The 26,017-nt window shown below is 52.3% G+C and overlaps 2 protein-coding genes across 7 annotated transcripts in view; one reads left to right on the forward strand and one right to left on the reverse strand.

Annotated features, from left to right (window-relative positions):
• Positions 1-15,390, forward strand: part of SNPH (syntaphilin) — a 41,862-nt gene extending 26,472 nt beyond the window's left edge. For 2 of the 6 annotated variants that reach the window (XM_049779221.1, XM_049779218.1), the window contains exons 3-6: positions 8,098-8,194; positions 8,667-8,873; positions 10,148-10,297; positions 11,316-15,390. In XM_049779221.1, the coding sequence (XP_049635178.1) occupies positions 8,145-8,194; positions 8,667-8,873; positions 10,148-10,297; positions 11,316-12,483 (1,575 nt within the window). In that variant the 5' untranslated portion in view covers positions 8,098-8,144 and the 3' untranslated portion in view covers positions 12,484-15,390. Of the gene's footprint in view, positions 1-7,007; positions 7,038-7,741; positions 8,195-8,666; positions 8,874-10,147; positions 10,298-11,315 lie in introns of those variants that run through there. The other 4 variants (XM_049779216.1, XM_049779217.1, XM_049779219.1 and 1 more) reach the window with 4 other exon arrangements.
• Positions 15,391-16,544: 1,154 nt separating this feature from the next.
• On the reverse strand, positions 16,545-25,684 carry SDCBP2 (syndecan binding protein 2). Its single transcript, XM_049779340.1, has 8 exons — positions 25,565-25,684; positions 24,678-24,747; positions 21,872-21,972; positions 19,583-19,729; positions 18,932-19,107; positions 18,683-18,854; positions 16,960-17,051; positions 16,545-16,623 (listed from the first exon to the last, which is right to left on the reverse strand). The coding sequence occupies exons 1-8, from the start codon at positions 25,616-25,618 to the stop codon at positions 16,569-16,571; spliced, it is 867 nt and encodes a 288-aa protein (XP_049635297.1). The 5' UTR covers positions 25,619-25,684; the 3' UTR covers positions 16,545-16,568.
• Positions 25,685-26,017: the final 333 nt, after the last annotated feature.

A 26,017-nucleotide genomic window follows, 5' to 3' on the forward strand; every position in this document is an offset into this window, starting at 1 on the left:
CAACAACAACAACAAAATACTGACTTGAGAGGATAGTAAAAAAACAAGGCAGAAATCTGGGAGAATCATCTGTGGAGTCAGAGAGGCCACTGCCTTTGGCTTCTCATGGTACTGTAGAGCTGAAAACTCAACCATGAGCCCTAGCAAGTATGCTCTAGCGACGGTCACCAAGGACCCCCATCTGCTACAGCCACATCTTGGGCATCTGCTTAGCTGGACCAACCAAATGGCCCCTCATCTCCCTGCACCTCTTCATACCTCATGTGTGTCTGATGATGAGCAGCCCTAGAGCAACAGGGAGCTATGGAAAACAGTGACCCCCACTGCATGTCCCCTTCGAGAAAACCTGCAGAATCAGTAGTCCTGGAGGGTTAATCCAGAGCAGCAACCTGACAGGGGGTGTCAGGAATTTTAATTTAGTTTAATTTTGGGTTTTGGAGAAGCCACACCCAACTGTGTTCAAGTCTTACTTCTGGCTCAGTGCTCAGGGATCATGGCTAGAAGTGCTCAAGGGACCATGTGGGATGCAGGGAATCAAATCCCATGTCAGTCACATGCAAAACAAGTGTTTACTCTGGCCCTATGCCAGGAATTTAAAAGTCATTCTTAGACTGATCTACCATTCCATAAGGTAGTGAAATCCCTGAAGAGTAGGAAAGGGCTTCCTTCAGGGGCCGTGGTGTTCACAGAACATCTAGTTTATTTCTCCAGCATCTCCCATCTTCTGCCCAAGGTTACTGAGAGGCATTATGGGATATGACTGGGAGGAGTGCAAGATCTCTCACTGGAGGGTAGCCCCTAGTCAGCAGAAAGTAGCAATTAGGAGAGCTGGCAGAGAGAGATGAGGTAAGGTCTTTTTTGCCCACAAGTCTGGTTCTTAGAGCAGAAATTTAGCAGAAGAGTCCTAGTGCTGGAGGGATAGTACTGGCAGGTTGGGCCCTTTCCTGGCATGCAGCTGAGCCAGCTTTGATCTCTAGCATCACATATGGCTCCCTGCACCTGCAAGGAGATTCCTGAGTGCAGAGCCAGAAGTAACCCCTGAATCCTGTCATGTGTGTCTCAGAAACACCAAAATACAACAAAAAGAATATTGGGGTCAGAGAAATATTCTGATTCGATCTCCAGCATCACATATGGTCCCCTGAGCACCACTAGGAGTGGTCCCTGAGCGCAGAGCCAGGAGTAAGCCCAGTTATGACCCAGAAATAAAGACCAAAAAATAAAAATTATTTTTTAACACTATCCTTGCTCTTCCTACTTCCTACTTATGCAGCTTATATGGAAGTACAAGGGTGCCAGGAGAACACGGTAGGCTGAACAAGGTGCAAGAGATCTTGGTTTCATTCTTGGCACCACAGGGTCTCCTGAGCACTGAGCCAGAAGAATTTCCTAGTACTCCTGGGTATAGCCCACCTCCCTCCCCCAATGAAAAGAAGCACAAGGAGCCTTGGGTACGTGGAGATAATGCCCTCAATGTCCCCTTCCTCTAGGAAAGTCTGAGTGGGAGGAGCCTTTTCCTTTTTCAAGAAGTGGGAAGATTTGTCTCCCCAAGATCTCCATGAAGTAGTAGAAGGCCTGATGCCCAATGTGCTGCCTCAAGCGGCTAGCACCCTCTCTGTCCTGGGTGATCCCATGAGTCACATGGGTCAGCCTACACCCAGTCTCCATCCAAGAAACTTGTGAAGGGAACATAGGAGGGGAGCTGTAGAACCTTCAGAGGATAGAGCCTGGGGCCATCAGGTCATCAGTAACTGTCTGCTGGGGATGATCTGAGGATGATCATAGGAGCACAAGGACATGACTCTCACCCCCCGGGCTGGGACCTGAAGTCAGGGAGAAAGCAGGTTTGGTTCTCCTTTTCGCCCATGCCAGCTTGCACATTTTCCTTCCACTTTCAGGCCAACCCTGTCTTTTCTCAACTCTTCATTTGTTTTTTATTTTGGTTTTTGGTTTGGGGGCCACACCCAGTGATGCTCAGGGGTTACTCCTGGCTATGCGCTCAGAAATTGCTCCTGGCTTGGGGGACTATATTGGACGCTGGGGTCCAACCGAGGTCCATCCTGGATCAGCCACGTGAAAGGCAAATGCCCTACAGCTGCACTATAGCTCTGGTCCTCCACTCTTTATTTAAAATAAGTGTCATATTGATTCTGGGAATTGATTGAATATAAGTTACAAAGCATATATAGGTTTTAATCTGCAAACTCTTTTGATTTATTTATTATGGGCACAGGGGGATGTACCTTGCTATGCTCAGGATCTCTCCTGGCAGTTCTCAGGAGACTATTTATGGTGCCCTGGATAGGACTTGGGTCATCCGGTACAAGACAAGTACCTTAACCTCGGTGCTATCGATCTGACCCCACAGATTCTTTTTTGTTTGATTTTGGGACACACCCAGAAGTGCTCAAGGCATGCTCCTGGCTTTGTGCTCTGATTCCCTCCTGGTAGTTCTCAGGCAACCATATGGATACTGGGGATAGAAACAGGCTCTGCTGTGCACAAAGTCAGTGCCCTGCCCACTGTACTGTCTTTCCAGCCCTGCAGACTCCTTTTAGAGATGTGGTCTGATCTGAATTGTCCTCTTGGAGTCAGATACTAGAGGCCCCTAGTGACATAGAGAAGGATGCCCGCACCAGCCCCCAGCCACCACCCAGGCAGTTCCCCTGGACTTCATAGTTTCTCAGCTTTGGGATGTAAATATGAATCTCAAACTCTCCTGCCCTGCAATCACCTCAACACTTTGCTCCTGAGCTTCTGGTTGCCCCAGGACACCTGGCAGCATTTGATCAAGTCATGGATCTGTCCTGGGCTAGCGAAATGGGATGGGGGAGGAAGGAAGTGTAAAAAAGAGTGATAGTGAGAGGAGTGATAGTAAAGTGGGTAACAGAGTGAGGGGGAAGTGACAATGTACCTGTGAGTGACAGAGTGAGGGGGTAACAGTGAGGGTGATGACAGTGAGGGATGATAACAGTGAGGGTGATGACAGTGAGAGTGTGAAAATGGGAGGTGAAAGTGAGGATGTGTCAGTGGAAGGTGACAGTGAAAGGGTAACAGGGGTTGTCAGAGAGAGATGACAGTGAGGGGCTGACAGTGAGGGGGTTACAGTGAAGCAGTGACAGTGTGGGGGTGACTATGGGGAACATCCCATGGCTCCAGCTCTGAGGGCTGCTGAGGCAGGGCACCGGAAGTGAGCTGGAGAAACGCCCTACCTGTTCCTTCCCAGGACAGAGGAAAGGTCTGTTTCCAGGCTGTGGGTAGGAACATGGCCCAGAGGTGGGTTAGGGGATCCTAGTCCTGAGAGAGAGCCCTCTCAGGATGGCTTCCTGACAAGGCCTCCCCTGTATTAGCGTTGTCAAGCAGGGCCATGGCTGCCTCTGCTCTGTCTTCTAGTGTTGCTCTGGCTTCTGTTCAACTGGGGGCAAGGCTCTGCTTCTCCGCAGCTGTCAGAGACTTGAGTCATCAGACACACACTGTTCTGTTCCCTCACATTTCAGGATTACTTTCTTTCTTTCTTTTTATTGATGGCCAATTCTTGGCCAAAAAAAAAATCATTTCTAACACATGCAGAAACTCACTTAGCTGCAGTATTAGATTAACCCTCGACCTGTGAGTAAAAGTGCCAGTATCTTTCTGAAGAATGTAGCTTCTGGAGTGGGAGCAATAGTACGACAATTAGGGCATTTACCTTGCACATGGCTGACCTGGATCTGATCTCCAGAACCCAACATGGTCCCCCGGGCACTGCCAGAGGTGATCCCTGAGCACAGAATCAGATGTGGCTTTCCAAAAAAAAATAATACAGCTTCCTCATTTTACAGTCCTGGAGCAGGAAACTTGGGTATTCTAGTCATAGAAGGAAAAGGAAATGTCATGATGGGCACCCAGTTATTTTACTCACAGCCTTAACCTCAGAGCACGTTGCTTCTATAAACATCTTCAAGATCCTTCTTTTCAACCCTTGGGTCTGTAGCATGTCTCTCTGACCATCGCTACATTCCTGCTGTGCAGGGGTTTGACTAGGAGATTCCCTTGGCTGTAATTCTCTGAGTCATACTAATCACTCTGGTAGACATGAGGGGAGGAACCCCACAGCTCTCCAGCCACTCAGCAGAGAGCAATTGAAAAAGGAAAGGTGAGAGGATGGAATCTGACCGTACTCTGCTGGGTGGAGGTACCTTGTAGCATTTTCAGGCTCTCCTGCCCTTGTTCCTGCTGTCACCTTGACTCCCTGTTTCTCATCCAGGCTACTCTGAGAACTTCCCGTCCTCCTGCCTTTCTTTTCATACTGCTCCTTCCTTGTGTGAGTTCCCAGGAAATCATACAAACAGACCTGGGTGTGTCCCTCCCTTTCCAAGTCCATTCTGTGGCATCTGCCCCCTGTATATGTGGCTGTGGGGTCCAGCCCCACTCCTGCCTCACCCCTCCTTGTCCATACCCCTCACTGAGCCTCTACTTCCTGGGGCCCCTAGTTTCCTGGGAAGCTGGTGTCAGTGACTCACAACCACTGCCTAAGTTTCTGATAATAAGCTAGTACCTGGTGAACTATTTATTTATCCTTCAAAGCCTAACTTAAAGTTATTTCTGTTTTTGGTTTGTTTGTTAAATTTTTTTGTAAGGGGGACTCTCAAGCAGTGCTCTGGAAGCCTATAGGTCCCTCCTAGCAATTCTTGTCCAAGGGGAAAAGGAGATGCTGCTTAGAATCTGCTGTGGAGTCCCAGGATCCACATCCAGTGGTTCTTGGGTGTCACACCCAACACAATTTGGGGGATCTCATGGTGCTAGGGAATGAACAAGGGTCAACCACTGTACAATTTCTTGGCCCCCCTAAGGTTCATTTAAAGATGCTTTTCCCAATGTTCCTGAAGTTTCAGAGTGTTTCTGTTCTTGAAACTCAAATAATCACTTGTAAGATACTGACCATGGGGCCAGAGAGATAATACAGAGGATAAGGTTACACATAACCCACCTGGCTCAAGCCCTGACAGCATAAATGATCCCCAGTGCATAGAGCCAGGAGTGAACCCTGAACATTTCTGAGTGTGGCCCCAAAATAAAACTAATTTCAGAAACCCCAAATATCTAGCTTTGGGTGTTTGGCATGCCAGAGCACTGGACCATGTGTTGCTGCATGTCCTGTTACTGTGCCTGTGTCCAGTGAGGGGCACACATACCCACAGGTTTATTCTTTTGCCCATGGGTGCCACAGTGGTGATGACATGAAAGCCCAGAGCTGTTGGTCTCTCCTTCCCTCTCCTGTTCAGAGGTTCCTCCCTCAGGTGCTCCAGAGGTGAGGATGAGGGACCGACCCCAAGGCAGAGTGCCATGCAATGGGAAGGCGGGTGAGGCTGGGCCAAGAAGGGACCACAGGCTCTGGGCTGCTGTGATGGGAGACAACCCCAGCTCCCCAAGGGCGCAGCTTTCCTTTCCACGTCCCATTCCAAGCAGCAGCCCTGGCCACTTGGGGACAGACCTGTGGGACTGCAGGGCAGGCCAGCATGGTGACAGACACCATGGCAACCATCCTCCTCTCTGGGGCCAGGATGGGGGAGGGCATCCATGGAGGCTGCTGATGGGGATCCTAAAAGGGGACTCCCTGAGGGGCCTACATGGTTTCCATCCTCCCCGGAGGGACCCCTGCCTGAAAGGTCCTGTCCCAGCAGGGGAAATGCCATTTCCCTCTCCATCTCAGATGAATGGCTGGCTCAGACCTCCCAGGAGACGGGAGATGTTTGGCTCCATCCAACTAGAAATGCCAACCTTTGGCCACCCCCGCAGACAGAGAGGAAGGAAGAGGGAGTTGTAGAGGAGGAGGCGTAGGGTTGTCAAGCAAGGTAGGCACAGTGGCAGTGGCTGAGCAACAAAGGCCTCCTTGTGTTCTGCCACGGCAGAGCAGCCTCATGGCTACCCCTAGGATCTGCGCCTCCAACTCCACCTGGACTCACCTCGCTCTTAACAACTGTACCCATAGCCAGCTCAGAGTGGCAAGGGCCCTCCTTGGATCTAAGCTGTGCAGAAGTCCCCACAAGGCAGAGTCTTCTCTCTGCTGCTTCTCCAGAGCAGCAGGGGGGAGGGGCGTGCAGTGATGATGGGAAGACCTGAAGGCTCAGTGTTCCCTGACTTTCAACTGACCTTCAGGCCCTTCCAGTGCACACATAGTTCAGCATTTCCTATTCACCAGAGGGATTGACTGTGTAATGGTAGGTGCTTGAATGGCCTTGGTGACAGGTGAAAATGCCCCCTGCTTCATCCCATCCCCCAGTGTCTTCCTAAAACTGCTCCAAACTGAGGCCCTTCTATGCCCTGGGTACCATTACTGACAGGGCCATTTGTCCTCTAGCCCTGATCCCATGGTTACTCTCTAAGGATTTATCTTAGTGTTCTAGCAGGTACGGGCCAGAGCATTAGCACAATGGGAAGGCATTTGCCTTGCACACAGCTGACCCAGATCAACCTCTGGCATTCTAGATGGTTCCCCAAGGCTTGCTAGGAGTGATTCCTGAATATAGAACCCTGAGTAACCCCTGAGTACCATTGGGTATGACCCCAAAATGAAAAAAAATGAAAAGGTTAAAGTTCCAGCAGGTTCTGCCTACACTTGTAGGTAGACATGTCACCATGCCGGGGCAGGCAGCTCAGGTGACAAGTCTGGTGTCGGTAGCTCCTGTGCCCCAGCACCCGACACCTTGGGCAGACAAAGCTGACTGTGTCTGGGCCCTCCTGGGGAACAAGCCGGCTTCTGTGTCACCGCCAGGAAACAGGCCACCTGAGTGGCACCTTTGTCTGATGACTGGCTGGGGAGACTCAGCTCCTGGGCAGCCCTGATATGGGCTGGGGACTCCGGGCAGGTGGAAGAGTTTGAGATCCAGCCCCTCCTCAGGGTGTGGCTTGCCAAGGGGATGAGCTATGTTGTGTGTGTGTAGGTGGGAGGGGGGTGACCCAGGGCCTTCCCTCGTGGAAGCTTGGGTTTCTCAGCAGGACAGGGACTAATCTCAGCACTTCCTCATAGGGTTGTTGGGAGGAGTCGATGGCGTAATGTACGTACGTGCTTGGCACTGGGCTGGCATGGAGCGGGGCTGGGGACACTAAACACCTGGCATGGGGACCATCTGGCTTCCATTGATTCTCCTAACCCCACTCACTGTCCTGAGTGTCTGCTTTGAGCATGGACAGGGTCCATGGAGGAGGTGGCGCAGGATAAACACACTAGCCCCTTTACTCAGGAGCTCTGAGCTGATGCTCAGGGCAGACTTCGGAAGCAGACAACCCCTAACACTGCATGGGACCCTGCCCCTCCATAAATAAACCCTGTAGTTCCTAGGGACTCCTGGATGGGAGGATCCTGGAGGAGCAGAGACTGCACAATCTCACAATCTCCTCTGTCTGAGCCCTGAGCTCCACCTAGTGCATGCAGAATGATCCAGGACATCTGTGGGGGTAGCAGCATGCCTGTATGCTGCTTGGGGCTGTGGAAGGATGGGGGGAGCTGCATGGCCTGGGTGGGACATGCCCCTGAGCATGTTTGCTGAGCGCTTGGTGGCTCACTGTGGCACCGCAGGCTGTAGCGCTGTGTTGTGTGCGAGCGTTACTGTATGTCTCTCTACACGTGTGCCGGTGTGTTGCTCTGTCTTGTCTCCCCTGTAGACAGGAAGCCCCCCTGAAACCACACGCCAGCGGGCATCCCGGGAAGGTGACGTCGAGACTAGCCCAGCCTAATTTGGGGTTCCTGGTCCTGCTCCAGGAGTCCTCCAGCCTGCAGTCACCTTCCTCCCCTCAAGGGGCTAAGAGGCCGAGTGTCAGGGGTCCGAGGGTGCTGTGACCAGGAGGCCCCAGGCACCAAGGTGCCCTTGTAAGCCAGTCCAGGCCTTCAAACCACGCTGATGCCACAGGGTCGGGCGCTAGTCCAGCCAACCTGAGACTCTGAGCCGGTGATTCTGAGTTGGCACTTGGAGCCTGCCCAGCCCAGTGGGTCCTCCTCATTCAGGCCTGGGGGTCCTGCCAAAGGAGAAGCCATGCCGGGCACCGGCCCCAGCGAGAGGATGACGTGGCCCGGGCCAGCCCTGCCCGCGGCCCCCCCAACCCACCCTCTCTCCTCAGCCCCCGGGATCCCAACCATCCCGCCTCTCACCCGGACCCGCAGCCTCATGGCCATGTCCCTCCCGAGCAGCAGACGGACCCCAGCCGTGCCACGCAGGTGAGTGTCCACCCACCCGCTCTCTGCTCTGCATTTCCCTGAGCCCCCATTTTCAGAGTGTAAAAACTGGCCCCATCTTGGGTCTGTGTCAAGTCTGCAGGACATGAACCCAACAGTGATTCTGTGACACTTAGCCCCATCCGGGATCCAGTGTCACCAGTATGCTGCACAAAAGGAATTTCAACCCCCTGAGACTCCCAAGCTCGCTGGAACCCCTCCTGGTGTTCACCATGTGTTCCCTTTCCCACCCCTGTCTCGGTCTGTGCCAGGACCCCTTCCACTGTCTGTGGGCTCCCAGAAAAGTAACCCCTTGGCAAGGCCAGGTGACCTCTTTGTTCGCCTGCAGCCCTCCTGTCCTGGGGACCCCGTGGGCCGCTGTCTGGTGTACCATCTTGATTGGCACTGTCTGTTCTGTCACCCTGTCTGTGCATCCCCTTCCCCTCTGCTTCTCTCCCCGGCGGTGACCCCCAAGTGGGGGCCCTTGGGGCCGCAGTGGCCTGGCGGTGTTTGCCCAGTGCCCGCAGCTGCCCCCCAGCCAGAGCGAACACCTGCCTCTCCTTCCCGCCTCCAGGCGCACCTCCCCACCCGTGAGCGTGCGGGATGCCTGCGGCGCCTCCTCCCTCAGCAGCAGCAGCAACTCGGGCTCCTGCAAGGGCAGCGACGGCAGCCCCACGCCCAGGTAATGCTGCAGGAATGAGCAGGGGGGCTGGCCACCGCTGGGGACGGTCGCCTACACCGGTGTGACTCCCTATCTCTTCACTGACCCCCCATCTCTGACTCCACCTCTCTACCATGACTTCCCGTCTCACCTGTGACTCCCCCATCTCTTCTCTGACTCCCCATCTCTGACTCTCCCAGCACTGGGGCCTCAGTGCTCAGAGAGCCAAGAGACATGAGTCGTCTGTTTTCCTTCACAGTTTTGTATCTGTTCACAGCTATGACCACACACAGAACCATTCATTTACTGTGTATGTGTGGTAAATGTTATTTGGGGGCCATGGGAAAGATGAGACAGTCGCTGCCTTTTAAATCTTCAGCTGATGCTTGTTGAATCCTGATTCCTCCACTCTGGAGTAGAGAGACAACTTTTTTGTTGTTGTTAATTGTTGCTCTTTTTCTGGTTGGTTGGTTGGTTGGTTGGTTGGTTGGTTGGGTTTTTGTTTGGGACCACACCAAACAATGCTCAGGGCTTTCTCCCAGCTCTGTGCCCAGGGGTCAATCCTGGTAAGGCTCCAGGATCCAATCATATATAGTCCCAATGACTGAACTGTGGTTGGCTGCATACAAGGCAAATACCTTCACCCCTGTACTACTCTCCTGCCCTTTATTATTGCCAGGGTACCATGCAAGGACCTTGTATTACATATGCCTCAGAGCATGTACATTTGTGTATGTGCATGCAAGTACATGTGCTCAGATAAAATGGGTGTGCAAACATGAGTTGACATCTGCATCCAGAGGGCACAGGGAGCTGAGGAGGAGCCCATGTTCACATATGGGTGTGTGACACAAATGAAGCAGAGTGGGCATGCCCTGCAATGACTTGAGTGCCAGGCCTGCCATGTGCCCATGCCCATTAGGTAGGTGAGAAGGCAGGCAGCATGTGTGCTGTGGAGACCACTGGGAACAGCCCCCCCTTTACACACAGAAACTTTCATGGGGGAAGGGAGTTCTCCTACCACAGAGAAATGGCACAGTTAAGCTCTGGGTGCAGCACTGAGCCTGGACCCCTGAGATGGCAAGGGTCTGTGCGCATGCCTAATGGCATGACCTGTACCCTAAACTGCAGTGCCATGAGTCCCCAGAAGTGCTAATGTCCACAGGGCCACAAGACTCTGTGGCAGAAGCCTGGCCTGGGGCCATCTGGTGGCCCTAGGAGGCCCATGTTCTCCCAGAGCCCAAGAGCCTGGCCTGGCCCTTTCTTCCCTCCCACCGGCCACTGTGCCCTTGCAGGCGCTCCATGAAGTACATGCTGTGCAGCGACAACCATGGCATCAAGCCACCCACGCCAGAGCAGTACCTCACGCCACTGCAACAAAAGGAGGTCTGCATCCGTCACCTGAGGGCCCGGCTCAAGGACACACAGGACCGGCTCCAGGACCGGTAAGTGGTGGCCAGGGATGGTTCAGACACCCCAGCACCCACTGAGGAAAAAAGGGTGTTTGTTCCACCCAGAAAAACCCAGCCAGACCCCTATTCCCAGAACACCCACTCCTGGGGTCCCCACCAAGGCCTTTCCTGCCTGCAGCAGGTGCCTGATGGCAGCCCAGGGCCCTCCCATATGATAGCCCCTGTGGGAGCTGTCTCTTGTCCCTGGGCCCCTTGAGGGAGAGGAACTTGTCCTGACTTACCTGTGCCTCCGGGGGGTGATACTTTTTTGGTTTTGCTTTAGTCTTCACTCAGTGAGTGGAGCCTTGAAAACTGTTGTCCAGCATATATAATTAATAGGTAATAATAAATAATATTATATTATATTACAACTTAATATGATTGATCATATTAATAATCATAATTAATAATAAGTAATAATTATTATCTGAGGTCAGAGAACACACAGCCCAGGAGCCAGGGTCCCAGGATAAGCTCAATCTCCAGGCTCTGACAGTCAGTTCTCATCCTTCCAGCTTCAAACTACTCAAGGATGGCTACTGTGTCTTCTGAGAAAACTGGCCTGAACTGTGTCCATTCAAATACACAGCCAGCTAGGTGACAGGCTGTCAGCCCTGCAGAACCCTAGGAGTCAGGCAGGCCCCACAACTGCATTCGTGAATGAATGAATGAATTTAAAACTTCATTCATTGTGTTGTTGTTTTTCTTTGGGGGCCACACCCAGTAGTGCTCCGAGGTTACTCCTGAATCTACTCTCAGGGATCACTCCTGTCAGTGCTCAGGAAGCCATATGGGAAGTGGGGGATTGAACCCAGGTTGACCTTGAGCAAGGCAAACACCCTATTTGCTGTGCTATTTTTTGTTTTTAAAACTGTAACAGGATTGGAGAGCTAGGGTAATAGGTAAGACGCTTTCCTTGCATGTATCCCCTGAGCCTAGTGGTAGCCTCCTCTTGGCTGGTCTATTGTGAAGGTGACCAGGCTGTCAACACAGGTGTTCCATGTTCTTGCAGGGACACAGAGATCGATGACCTGAAGACACAGCTATCGCGCATGCAAGAGGACTGGATCGAGGAGGAATGCCACCGCGTGGAGGCCCAGCTGGCCCTGAAGGAGGCACGCAAGGAGATCAAGCAGCTCAAGCAGGTCATCGACACTGTCAAGAACAACCTGATGGACAAGGACAAGGGGCTGCAAAAATACTTCGTGGACATCAACATACAGAACAAGAAACTGGAGACGCTACTACACAGCATGGAGGTGGCCCAGGATGGGGTGGCCAAGGAGGACGGCAGCTGTGCCGGAGAGTCTTCCGGGGGCTCCCCTGCCCGCTCCCTGACCCGTAGCTCCACCTATACCAAGCTGAGTGACCCAGCCGTGTGCGGAGGCAACCCCCAGGGGGTGCCTGGCGAGGATGGCCCCGACAGTGGCTGTGTTACCACCGAAGACACACTGAGCCGCACGGATGGGCTGGAGGCCAGCAGCCTGGTGTCTTCGGGGGTGGACTGTGGCCCAGATGAGGCCTCGCTGCACAGCTCCTTCAGCCTGGGCCCTCGCTTCCCTGCCAGCTGCGCCTACGAGAAGCTGCTGTGTGCCATGGAGGCCGGAGTGCAGGTCAGCTGCATGCAGGAGCGTGCCAGCCAGACGGACTTCATGCCATGCCAGCCTGACCTGGATGCTATCCTGGAAAAAGTGAGCAAGGCCCAGGTGTGCGGCATAGACCCCGAGGCGGGGAACAGGTGCCCCAAGCCCGAGCCCAGAGTCCTGGGGCCCAGGGACCCTAACTCCGCCGTGGTGGTGACAGTGGGTGAGGAACCAGAGCCCATCACCCGTGGACCCACAGCCCTCCGGCCTAGCATCAACCCCAACCCCGGCCCATCGGTGAGCGTGGCATGCCCCGAGGAGGAAGAGGAGGAGGAAGCTGCGGCTGCGGCCGAGAAGGAGCCCAAGAGCTACTGGAGCCGCCACTACATCGTGGATTTGCTGGCGGTGGTGGTGCCCGCTGTGCCCACGGTGGCTTGGCTGTGCCGCTCTCAGCGCCGCCACGACCAGCCCATCTACAATATCAGCTCCTTGCTGCGGGGCTGCTGCACCGTGGCCTTGCACTCCATCCGTAGGATCAGCTGCCGTTCACTCAGCCCCCCGGGCCCCAGCTCTTCGGGCAGCGGCTCCCAGCTCTGAGGGGGCCCAGCCGTGATTGTAGGGGCACTATCCGCTCCCGCCTTCCGCAGGGGTAGAGGAGTCAGAATTTTTTAGTGTGGGTTCTGGGAACTTTTTTTTTTTAATTCCAGGGAGGGTAAGGGGGCAGCCCTAAGGGGAGAAGGGATGAGAACAGAAGCAGGAAGATACTTAATATAATTAATTATATTTTAATTATAATTAATAATAAGTAATTATCAGAGGGGACACTGGCTCCGAGAGGGTGATGAGCTCTTTGCCTCCAGTCCTGCCATCCTGCTCAGGAAGACTTGGATCTGTTGATCTGAGAGGTTGGCCCAAAGCATCCCCTGCCCCCCCCCCCATTCATGTTCCACCTTCTCTCACAAGCCACCCCTTGCCCAGCCAGGTTTCAGGGCCAGTATTATCCCCCCAGATGAAGAAGCCTTCCTCCCTGCTTTTCTTCAGCTTTTCTGCAAGGTCTAGGATGGCTCGGATCTATCCTGGGGCTCCCCACTCTGGGTCACTTAGGCTGGAGGCAAGACGGGAAGGACAGGAGGAGGCCAAAGGCAGGTGGGTTTCGTGTTTGTCTCTTGTCCCAGTCCTTCCCCTCCCACAAGCCATCGACCTGGATGTGCTGCATCCTTCTCAGAGCTAAGTCCCACTCCTGCTGAACCCTGCAGGCTGGGAGTCAGGAGACAAGGTTGACAGCTGGGGGGTGAGGGTGGGAATGTTCCTGCCTTCTGAGACCAGGCCCTGATGTGGGGGATGGAGGGGGACCCACGGCCAGACTCAGCAATGCTCTGCTTGTTTGAAAAGCCAGAGCCCCCAGCTATCCCACAGAGCACACCCCAAATTTCTCTGTGGGCCAAGCTCGGGCCAGACGCCCACTTTGCACTCTGATCCTTCCAGGGGTTTACTTGTCCCACGTCTGGGAGAAGTCAGGGGCTGCCTGCTGGCTAGGATGAGGGTTCCTCAGTCTTAGGCCTGTCTGTCTGCAGGGGCAGGAGTTGGGGGCACTCCTAGAAGACGGGTATTGGAGCCATGATGCTCATCTAGGCCCAAGCAGTGGGGGAGGTCAAGGGTGATTCCCAGGTAGGGGTGTGGTAGGCTGGAGCCCCCTCACTCCCAGCCTGAGCTCTGTCAGTCTGGGGGGTGCACTGTCCACCCCTGCCTTCCCCAGAAGCCCAGCCATGCTGCCCACATGGAATCCCCAGCATGACTCTGAGAGTCTCCCACCTACCCCAGCCTACCTACGCTGCTCTCCCAGCTGCTGTGCAGAGGTTAGGCCCAGCCTGAGCTAGGGATGTGTCTCGGCCCTTTAGCCTCAGGGCCACTCTAGTTCTCTGCCTAGGTTGCCTGCCCAAGCCCCAGTTCCGCCCTGACTTGTGGGCTCATTCCTTCTGGTCCCTAGTCCCCACCCACATACCTGCAAGCCTGGGAGCCAGCCAGAGGCCAGCCCGGCCACAGAGCACAAGCTCCCCTCCCCACCTCACGCTTTGTGCCTCCAAGGCTGCCCCCACTTTGGCTGGGCTGCTGACTAGCCAGCCACCCTTTGTGGACCAAACCCCCTCTTCCCCAAGCCCACCCCCAGACCCTGGGACTGAATGGGGGGCCGCCCTCAGGACATGGAGGGTAATGTGAGGGTCTTGTGCCCCGCCCATTCCAAAGCCTAGCCAGAACTGCCCCCAGCCCCTGTCCTGGACGTGCACTCCAGAAGCCCAGAAGCTGCTCAGAAACAAAGCTTTGCCTAGGAAATAAATGTGAGGCTTTATTTGACAACGTAAAAATCTGTTCTTCACCTTGGAATGTCCTCGAGCTGTGTAACTGCCCCCCCACACACACACACACAGTCTTGCCCGCATCTCGCCATCTGTGACCTTCCTCATGTGGCTTATGCTTTGGTAATGGTGGTCGGTGGAGGCTGCTGTCTGCCATGTCCTGGCTCCCTGATGGAGCATCCCTCCCATTGGTCCATGGGCCGGGACTGGGCTCCAGAAATGAGGGAGAAAGGGAGTCTATTTTTGCACTGGCCCCAGGCCCCCTCATCCACTGTGCCTGTTGGGGGGGCCTGTGGGGGCCTTTGATGGGCTTGGCTTTGCCCATAGAGATGGCTCCCACCCCAGCCTTGGGGTAGACCTGGGGTCACGTGGGCAGGTGACCCAGGGCTCTTGAGTGTATGTCTGTGTCTGCGTGTGTCCATGTGTGTAATCGTTTTGCATCTATGCAAAAGGTGCAGCCAGCCTTCCCGGGCAGCCCAGCGTGGAGGCACAGGCCTGCTGGCTCAGGCCCTAGCCCCGCCACCACAGGGCCCACTCTGAGGAGCTGGAGGGCCAGGCCTGGCCTCCTGCTACTGCTCATCCTCCAAAGCGCCCCATGCCCCCTGCCTCAAACCCCCTCCTGTCAGCTGGGATCTTTCCCTCTTGGGGACCACCCCCTCCCCAGCCTCTGGCCCCCTCGCTGCTGGGCTCCAAAGGAACCATGTTCCCAGCAACGCCTTCCGGAACTCTGCTGCCTTGGGGCCCAGCAGGCAGAGGAACTTCTGGTTCTGTGGCCAGACTACAGCTGCCCGCTTGCCTCACTCCAGGGAGTGAGTATGGAGGAGAACACGCTGGGCTTCCTCTGGTTTATTCCAAATATCTCCAAAGGGGGAAACATAGCTTTTTTACCCAGCGCCTTTCCCAATGGGGGTTATGTGACCACGCCCAGAGGGCGGGGGCAATGTCAGGGTTCACAAGCCAAGACCCCCTGAACTCACACCCCATCGATGGGTCACAGTGCACTCATATTAGACCATCCCCCTGATACAATTCAGGGGACACGGGCGAGGGGAGGTGGGGGGGGTCTTCACTTCTGTCACCTTCGTCCTTTTGTTCAGCCAGAGTTCTACCTGCGGCGCTCGGCTCTGAATAAAGCATGGAAACACCAACAGCTGCTCCGGACACTGTGTTTTTCTTCTAAGGGCAGGAAAGGGTGGCATGTACACGGACACTCACACAAACACACACACAATGTACTCACATATATAAATACATTCACACAGGCACACAAACAAACTCACTCATATGCACACATAACAAACACCCACTCATATACACAAACTCATTTATATATACATACAAAGAACACAGACTCACACTCATATACACATTAGGCTCACAATCATATATCATGAGCATGATCATACATAGGCCCACATTCATACACGCATGTACTCACATGTATATAGAAATACATTCACACACATACAAATATTTATACATATATATATTCACATATACAAGGTTCACACTGGGAAAAGGAGCCTCTGAGGTCTTTCCCAAGGTTGGGAAACTTATGGGAAGCTGTGCCCAGGACAGCAGGTGTCCAGGAGGGTCAGAAACTACAAACAGCACCACTGATACCCCCCAGGTCAAGGGCACCAGGCTCCCTCTGTGCTCCCCTAAATTCTATCTACTATAGATGCAGAAGCAAGTTGGGGAGTGCCCCCAAAGCCTCTGCCTCAGCCAGAGGCTGCTCAGCGCCCACTGTCCTGCTGTCCCCCTGTTCTGTTGTCCACTCACCCATCCCCTCCGTAGTCCTATGTGAGGAAGCAAGGAGGATCTGGGACCTTCCATTGCTTTTGAAGAAGGGTTTTCCAGCTTAAAATCACGTTCCTTCTTTCCTTATTCAAAAGAATTGAGGGTTGTATGTGGGTACAAAGAACACAGAGAGGCTGGAGCATAGCACAGCAGGTAAAGCACTTGTCTTGCACACAGCCAACCCTGGTATGATCCCTGGCATCCCATATGGTCCCCTGAGAGTCATTCCTGAGTGAAGAGTCAGGAGAAACCTCTGAACACCACCAAAAAAAAAAAAAAAAAAAAAAAAAGACAGAACAGAGAAAGGAAAAACATCTCCCAAAGAATCTATTTCTGTACTTTGGAAACTTGGGACTGTTTTCCTGGTTGAAGTAAACTTCTGCTAAGGAACCAGCTGTGACTCCAAGTGTGTCTGTGGCATGTGCTGGCCTTTAGGCTGATCCGACTCTGACCTGACTCTGGCCAGATTCACTCCATAATGAGTTTGCGTACACCCATGCCCCAGTGCTCTGGCCCTCTTTGTCCAGCTCAGATGTCAGGGATGGAGTGGTCCATGGTGTGCTGCAGCAGGGTGGGGGACAGCCTGCAAGGAAAAGAGGGGGCTGAGCTAGAGTGACCCCATCCATCCCCAGCCGGGGCTTCCCATGAGGGCCCTCACCCCACTAGAAGCCACTGTGAGAGGGGTGGAGAGGAGGGGACTAGAGAGGAGGAAGCAATGGGAGAGGAGGAGAAGAAGGAAGGAGATGATGAGAGAAGGGAAGAAAGGAAGGGAAGGTTCAGGAGTCTGCGGAAGAGAAGGGAAGGGCTAGGGGTAGGGCTGGGGAAGGGTGCAGCAGGGAAGGGAGGGGCATGTGAGGAAGGGACTGGTGCAGGGATGTGGAGGGCAGGGAGGGGTGTGGAAGGCCAGAGGGGTGCTCACTTTTTGACCATGTGCTCATAAATGACAGTGGGGATGATGGTCAGCGTCACGACCTGCCCGGTGTTGGCCAGAACCTCTATGATCTCTTTGTCCTGCAGAAAAAGCCAGTGAGGGGTCACCCTGACTGCCAGGGCAACTAAGGAAGAGTCACCCTGACCCCTGAGTGAGGGCTAGCTAGCCTCAGGTGAGTGTCCCAGGCAGGGTCCCGGGTAGCACCCTCCGTGGTATGTATGTCCCTTCCCACCACAACCATGCAAAAGGAAGAACCATGAGCTTGGCGGGAGGGTGGTAAGGACTATCCCTTGAGCCCTGAGTCTCAACCAGCCAGAGCAGAATCCACAGAACACCATCAAAGCTTCTATCCCATTGACTGTTCAGACCACGAGGAGACTAAGAAACTGAAGCTTGGAGCAAAGTGCTAACCCGTCCCAGCACGGAAAAGCCCCTAGCCTTTGCCTAAGCCCAATGGCCCTGGCCTGGCATCTGTCGTCACTTGGTCTTGGGCTTTCTTTGTCATACCAGGAAATGGGAGAAGCAGCACTAGATAATGCTGCAAATGGGGGCAGACAGGAACCTTGGGGGGACAATTGAGCTCCAGGCCCCACAGTGAGGGAACAAATCCAGGCCTCAGGCTTGTTTTGGCAGAAAGGGACACCACAGCAACCAGGAAGAGTTATTGTGGCTCTCTGGGAAGGAGTCTTGCATGCCCAGTGGCCACAGCCTTGGCCTCTCCCCTGTCCCCAAGCACAGCTCAGGAGGGGCACAACTGTCCCACTGGTTTGGGGTTTTTTGTTTGTTTTTATTTTGGGGCCACACCTGGCAGTGCTCAGGAGATCATGTGGGATGCTGGGAATCAAACCTAGGTCCATCCCAGGTCAGCTGCATGCAAGGCAAATGCCCTACCACTGCCCTACCACTCCGGTCCCTGTCCCACAGTTTTCAGGATGGTACTTTGTACCTGGCACCCAGGAAGGGGAGATGCAGTAAGAGGGTGTTGTTGAAGAGCTAGAGTAAATAATACAGTGAGCAGGGTGCTTGCCTTGTATGCGGCTGACCAGGTTTAAATCTCAGCATCCATCAAGCCTGCTAGGAGTGATCCCTGAGTGCAAAGCCCAGAGTAAACCCTGAACATGGTATGGTACCCCCCCCCCAAGAAAAAAACAGAAGGGAAGAGCCAGAGCCATAGCACAGCAGGTAAGGCACTTGCCCTGCATGTGGGCAATCAGGCTTCAATCACATATGATCGTCCAAATTATTCTGAGTGATTGATTCCTGAGTGCAGAGCCAGGAGAAACCCTTGAGCATTATTGTGTGTGCCCCCCAAAAAAAGAGAGGGAGGGAAAGAGAGAGAGAAAGAGAGAGAGAGAGAGAGAGAGAGAGAGAGAGAGACCAGAAATGGGTGTTTCTTAAAATCTTCCCAGCAGCTAATAGAAATGGCACCCAGAGGAGAGGGGACCCTGCCACCAGCAACTGGCCCCCACACCCACTCCTCTGTAGCCAGTACTACCTCCTGCAGTCTCCACTTTGGAGCCCTGAGGATGAATTTACTGAGCGCTTAGTATATCCCATGCCAACTCTGCATCTCTCTGCTCTGTCCCCCTGAACCTTTGTTGCACACTGAGGCTGAGAGGGGGCGGCTGCCTTCTCACACACATGAACTTCCCACACTCCACAGTCCCCTCCAGACCCTGGTTCTGGGATGCAGAGCAACCACAGGTGCTACCTTCATCCCGATGACATTCTGCCCATCGATCTCGCAGAGGTAATGGTTGGTGAGGAGCCCATTGCGGGCGGCAGAGCTGCCCTTCACGACCGAGCACACCTTCCCCTTCTTAATGACGAAGCCCAGGTGGCCAGTGCCATCCTTGTGTATGGTGACGGTTCGCTGGAAGGGCCTGGAAGGAGAGAACTGTATGGGTGGGCCTGGGACGTGACTGGGGGCATGCCTCAATCCCCAGGGCCAGCTTTTCACCTGTCGCGGACAATCATGACGATCTTCTCGGCCGATGCCTTCTTCACGGCCCGGTGGGCTTTGTCCTTGCTCCACCCGGCACAGTCACGCCCGTCGATCTGCAGGATCTGGTCCCCGAAGCGCAGGCCCACCAGGGCGGCAGGGGAATTGGCCTGGACCAGCTGCACGAAGAGGCCCTGTGGGAAGCAGGACACTGCAGTTGTACCCTGCCTGCACCCATGTTCACTTTGGCTGGCCTTCTGCTCCTCCCGGGGGCCTGCTGAGGATGACAGCTCTGCCAGTGAGGCAACAAGTCACCCCATTTTCTACTGGAGCAAACACTCCAGGACCCAGGGCAAGGAGGCTGCTGAGTCAGGATGTCAAATCTGGCTACACCGGGGATATGTGCACACTTGCAGGCATCAAGTCTGGCTTCTACCATCTATATTAACTGTGAATTTGGGGGGCAAGCAACAAGGGGGAGGAGCCCAGCAGCAGGGAACAGGTCCTTGCTGCAGCCCAAAGGCAATTCCAGGGCCTTGAGGACAGGGATTGAGGGTAGAATCCAGGGTTGGGTAGATGACCCTGAGCAGCTCCAGAGTTCCAGTGGTGCTACCCAGGACCCACCAGCCCCCCAAGGAAGCCTCCTCTCCTCAAAACTCGCAATCCTACCTGGTCGATGGGCCGCAGCCGCAGCCCAGTCTTGCCCCTCTCGTCCTTGCACAGGTGAATCTCACGCACCCCAGGCTTGATCTCTGCTCTTCGCACGCCCAAATTGTTCCCAGACACTGGTGCCACCACCAGACCCTGTGTCGATGTCTACAGAATCAAAGGAACATTAGAACCATGAGCTGCATTGGGATGGGAAAGGAGGATGAAGTGGACCCAATGATCCACCCACCACCCACCCCAAGATCCCACTGTTCTCCACCAGGACTGAGAGGAGAAGTGGCTCCGTGAAGTCACTAGGGGGCGTCAAAGTCAAAGTTCCTGAAGAACCTGGAAAATAGAAAGGAGCTGGGGCTGGGGCTGGGGCTGGGTAGGGGTGTCCCTCATTTCCCAAGTCAAAGTGATGTGTAGAGAAGACACATTTGAAATACAATTAAAAACAGGGTGAATCAGCAAATAGTAATTCATGAAGATAAAGGATTCAGTTTGATTTTTTTTTGGCCTGAAAATTTCAATGAAAAGTCTAAAGAACTAAAATTAAAAGTCTAAAGGAAGAAAGCAAGGAGGTCCATAAGCATCATTCCTATTACACAGGCACTGGAATCACTAACAATAAGACAAATAAAAGTCATCCTATATGGTCCCTGAAGTCCACCAGGAGTCATTCAGAGCACAGAACTAGGAGTAACCCCTGAGCTCCGCCAGGTGTGGCCCAAAAAAAATGAGTACCCAGCTGGGCAGTATCTGGGTACTGGAGTGGAAGGTGAGTTAGATGGCAGACAGTACTGGTTCCTCCACCCTGGTGGTTGCAGAATCTACATAAGACTCAAAAGCACAGGCTTTTGCTTGATGGAAGAGGATGGAGTCTCAGGCCACAAATGACATCGTAGTTAGAGCACAAGACTGATACCCAGATGACACCTGGCATGCATCAGATAACTCCACCTAGGCTTGGGTCTAAACCCGAGACCTTGCACAAAGAAGTTATTGCCTTGCAATCTTTCTCATCTAAGTATGACCAAAGGAACTCTGGGAAAACAAGGGGGCGGGGGGCTCGTGAAGCATTCTCTCTGCAACTTCATGTGACTCCAACACCATTCAGAATTCTCAGAGTTGGAGACTCTGCTCCATAAGAGAGCACATGCTGAGGATAGAAATGGCACAGTTGCATGCGACCCTGGTGATGCTCAGCATGGTCATGGTGGTCCTGGAGCACCAAAGACCAACAGCCTAGGCTGGGCTGAGCCTTGCAGGCAGTGACCCTGTGACCTCAGCACCATTGAGTGTGGCCCCTATTCAAAAGAAATCACCCCCCTCCAAAATAGAAGTGCTAGACTTCAAAATCATAAAACTATATGTTTGTCAGTCCTATTTTCAAATCAACATTTAGGCTGAATGCATTTATGTCCTAATTGTTGGAGCAAAGAGGGATTCTACAATAGATTTAACTGATCTATACACTGATTTATAAATAGTGTTCAAGTTGAATTACAACATTGCCTTCTTTGCTTCATGTTCGGGTCTCACAGCCTGGCTGTGAAGGGAATAATTCTAGAGAAACAGCTCAGAAACATCACCAGCTTCTCTCCAGCCCTTCTCCCTGACACTTTTCTCCTATGACTTGCTCACAGAATTTCTTTTGCTGTCTCAGCAAGATCAACAGTTTTCAATCTTCTCAGGGAAAGAGGCTAGATGATCACAGAGAGACCCACCAGAATGGGTCCGTGTATTTTGGCTAGAGGTTTCTTTGGTTTCCCCAAAGTATGGAGAGCAGGAAGTATTATTGTTTCATGTGGGTTCCTGAGACGAACAGCCATCTTTAGCCACCAGGCAGCCCTTGAGAGAAACTCATAGGGTCAGGCTGGATCTCACAGCCTATCTTTCCAGGCACCCCTGGTCAGAGATAGGGACACTTCGACTTCAAGGTCTAGCAGAATTCATGAAAACCACCTCACTTTCAATGGAGTTTCCTAAAGAAAGTGACAGGGAGATGGCTTGGAGGACCAGAGCACTTGCTTTGCATACGAGATGCTGCATGATTCTCTGAGCACTGGAGGAAACAATTCCTAAGCAGCCTGAAGTAGCCCCCAGAGCAGGTGGAAAGGCAAAGAAAGGCAAGAAAAGGAAAAGAAAGAAGAAAGGCTGCTTTCATTTGCACCAAAATAAAAAGCATCAGCAAGAAACAGAACCATAGGTATGCCCAGAAAAGAAGAGGTTCATATGTGTTTGAACAGCAGACCAAGAAGAACTGGAACATTCTATATGCTGTCAGGCTAAGAGAAAAATACCTACACTGGTACCTTCTGGAATCTGAGGCAGGTTCTGCTGGACTTCTTGGCTGGAGAGGGAAAGACCCATATAATTTTCCAGTTCTGCCAGGTTTGGGTAGAGAACTGAGGGGAGGAAAAGAAGTGGAAGATATTACTCAAGCAAGGGCTTAGTTACACTTCTGGTTCTCATGTGTTGACTCATTTTTGTTCAGAAAGAAGACCCAGGAAGCTGTTCATTTATTACCATGAACACAGCATACCCTCTAAGATGCTATGCTTCCCCCACCCAGGAACACTCACTGAAGAGATAGTAGGGCACTTGCCTGGCATGTTGTCAACCTGGGTTTGATCCCCAGCATCCCATATGATCCTCCAAGTACTGCTAGGAGTAATTGATGTGTATAGAGCCAGGATAACCACTGGATATGCCCCCAAAAGGAGGGCCAGAGCAAAAGTACAACAAGTAGGGTGCTTGCCTTGCATGTAGCTGACCGGGTTCAATCCCTGGCATTCCATATGGTCCCCCATTTACTACCAGGTGTGATCCATGAATGCAAAGCCAGGAGTAATCATTGAGTACCATTGGCTGAGGCCCAAAAAGCAAAGAGAGAGAGAAAGAAAGAAAGAAAGAAAGAAAGAAAGAAAGAAAGAAAGAAAGAAAGAAAGAAAGAAGAAAGAAAGAAAGAAAGAAAGAAAAGAAAGAAGAGAAGGAAGAGGAAGAGGAAGAAAGAAAGAATGGAAGGAGGAAGGAAGGAAGGAGGAAGGAAGAAGGAAGGAAGGAAGGAAAGAGAAGAAGAAAGAAAGAAAGAAAGAAAGAAAGAAAGAAAGAAAGAAAGAAAGAAAGAAAGAAGAAAAGAAAGAAAGAAAGAAAGAAAAAGAAGAAAGAAAGAAAGAAAGAAAGAAAGAAGAGAAAAGGAAAGAAAGGAAAAGAGAAGAGAAGAGAAGGAAAGAAGAAAGAAAGAAAAGAAAGAAAGAAAGAAAGAAAAGAAAGAAAGAAAGAAAGAAAGAAAGAAAGAAAGAAGAAAGAAAGAAAGAAGAGAAAAGAAGAAAGAGAAAGAAAAAGAAGAAAGAAAGAAAGAGAAAGAAAGAAAGAAGAAAGAAAGAAAGAAGAAAGAAAGAAAGAAAGAAAGGAAAAAGAAAAGAAAGAAAGAAAGAAAAGAAAGAAGAAAGAAAGAAAGAAGAAAGAAAGAGAAAGAAAGAAAGAAAGAAAGAAAGAAAGAAAGAAAGAAAGAAAGAAAGAAAGAAAGAAGAGGAAGAAAGAAAGAAGAGGAAGAAAGGAAGAAAGGAAGGGGGAAAGAGAGAGAAGGGAAAGAAAGGAAGAAGGAGTCTGGCCAAGAGTTACAGTGGCTTGACCGTGAGTCTGACCCCAATACACCACTCTGGTGGCCCCCAGCACCATCATGTCTAAGCAGAACCATCAGTGATACATTGATAAGCAGAGGATCACAGAAGGAACCCCTGTGCTTCCTGAACAATGCTTTGGAGATGTCCAAAGAAAGAAAACAGTCTTAGTGCTAGGAAAGAGGGTTTCTTTTCTCCTTAAGCTTCAGGGGCACCATATCACACTTCTGGGAAATCAACTCACTGACAGTTCTAGGCATGCACCAGGCACCCAGCCTATGGGTGGTGCTGATGCTGAGGCCCCAAACCTGTGCTCTCAGCAGGCTTCACCCCTGGACCACGCTGGGGAAACACGGCAACAAGGACAAGGACAGAGAGCTATTTGCATCAAGACTCCCCCCAACAACACTAAGGTCATTTTGGGTATCCTTCAAGATGGCTCAAGTCAGGGCAGCTGGCGCCTCACTCAACTCAGTGTCGCTGGGTCTCTATGGGTGGAATGAGTGACACCATCATCCCCACACACATACAGGTCAGCAGGTAAGAGACAGCCTTGAGACATGGGCAGTGGACTGAGGTATCCGTAGGGCCTGAAACCGCTCCACCCCAGTCAATGACACCCCACATGTCTCCTTGTGAGACCATCTAAGTCCCTATGATGCTGACTGGAATGGAAATGGGAGATGGTATGAACAATGTTTACATCCCCCCCCCAAATCAGCAAAACCCTCATCCCTGAACTTGGGGGGAGGGACTCTGAAGAGACCATCCAGGTTGCATTCAGATTATAGTATTAGCGTCCTTATAGGAAGAGACATCCAAATGTTTCTCTCTGCATCCCAGCCCCCTGCCATGTGAGGTTCAGGGGAAAGGCTGCCATCTGCAAGTCAAGAGGAAAGTCCTCACAGGACCATGAAATTCAACTCAAGCATGTATGAGAACACATACAACTATAGGTTCTGCTCACTGTGCATGTGGGGTGCTGCCCTGGCAACTGGAGCAAACAGACTAGTGGGCTCTTGGTCCTCTATGAGGGGTGTTCCCTGGTGCTGCTCAACTATCCCTCACTCCCAAGCCCAGAAGGAATCCTGACAGACAGATACTGTTCTGTAACCAGCTTGAAGTTCCCTTCCTGGGGTCACAGGAGATGAGGTTTCCCTGAAAGGACTTCAACACTGAAGTGACTCGCTTGGCTTATGAGGACCAGCACCCATCCATGAGGTCACAGCTTCCTGGTGTCCTGGCTGCTGATAGTTAATAAAGGCATGCTCAGTGCCAGCCCTGGATGGGCACACAGGAGTAAACAGATAAGAGGGAACTGCAAGGGCCAGGGGAAGAGATGACTCCACCCAGGTCATTCAGGCTGTGGATGCAATTGGCACAGAAGTTAGATCTTCTTTTGCCTCATTGTAGCCCCAGAGCTGCCCCGGGCAGCCCAACAGAAAAGTGTCTCCACCGTTGTAAGCAATATCCCTCTTTCTACTCACCTGGACTCTGGGAAATGGCTGCCCCCTCGACTGGCAAGGTGGGAATTGGGGGCTCAGCTCTGGCCTGGACCTGAGAAAATGAGCATAAAGATCAGCTGTGACCAGGACTCCGGATCCCTCAGAGCCTGGGGGTCCCAGAGGACCTGGGTCTGAATGGGGCTATCCATGAATCTTCAAGATCATATTTACACATGACCTCTACTAAGTCTCAGGGTGGAGGGTTTTTGGCATTTTGATGTCTATATTTTTTTGATGGGTGGATCCTGAATCATACCCAACAGTGTTCACGGACTAATCCTGGCTCAGGAGTGATCCTTGACAGTGATTGTAGGACCATGTGTGGTGCTTGGAATCAAACCAGCGTCAGCCTCATGCAAGTCAAGTACCTTAACCCCTGTCATCTCTCTGATTTAATATCTGTATATCTGAGGGGGAGGTTTCCATGTGGGCTCATAACCTACTAAATGTCATGATCCATTCAATAAATAAAACCAGAACTTAGACACATAGTTCTAAGTTTTTTAAGTTCTAAGACACACAAAGTTCTACGTTTTTAAGCCCCAAATTCTCAGAATCTACTGGGACCTCTGGTGGGTAAAAGTAGTAAACAGACCAACACCCAGCCCAGGGATTTACTCTGAAAACCTATCATACCTCATAGTGGCTCTCAGTACCCAGTTGAAGGAAGCCCTGGAACAGAGAGGGCCTGTCTGTGAGGGCTGGGCCTTTTCTGTTCCTGCTGAAACTACACTGCCCTAGTATCTGGACATCTTGCCCACCAGTAGGTCTTGCTGTGAGAAGCTGAATGTCCAGGGAAATGTTTCGCTTTCAAGGCTGGGATACCTCCGTTACCTAGGGGGTCTCCCAGTGGTCTCATTGTGGCTTACCTGAATGGCCTGGCCCACCTTCAGGTCCTCCAGGGAAGGGTACAACACAGCCATGACTGATCCTCAGAACTCCCAAGGAGCACAGGGGGTGAAGGCGGGTGAGTGCCAAGAGGAAGCAAAGGGGTCTGAACCTCAGGAGAAAAAGCACAGAAAAGCATTAGATTCCCCACTTTAGGTTATGGGAGCCCAGACTTGAATCAAAGTCTCTTAGATCCCTATCCCTATGACATCTGTCCTGTCATGCTCAGCTGACCCAGGGCTTCAGAAACTGGGCCTAGGATGAACAAGCCCAGATGAACAGGCTGGGTAAAGACAAGGGGTCATGTCCTTCCTGGTATGTCTTAAAAGTTAGAGGGCTCAGGAGATCTGATTGTGCAGGACACAAAGTCAGGTCCACAGAGTCTAGTAAGAACATGTGTGTGCCCCAAATTAGGGGTCTTCACTGGTGTTGTC

The sequence above is a fragment of the Suncus etruscus genome, chromosome 9 (genome assembly GCF_024139225.1).
Source record: "Suncus etruscus isolate mSunEtr1 chromosome 9, mSunEtr1.pri.cur, whole genome shotgun sequence".
Lineage (NCBI taxonomy): Eukaryota > Metazoa > Chordata > Mammalia > Eulipotyphla > Soricidae > Suncus > Suncus etruscus.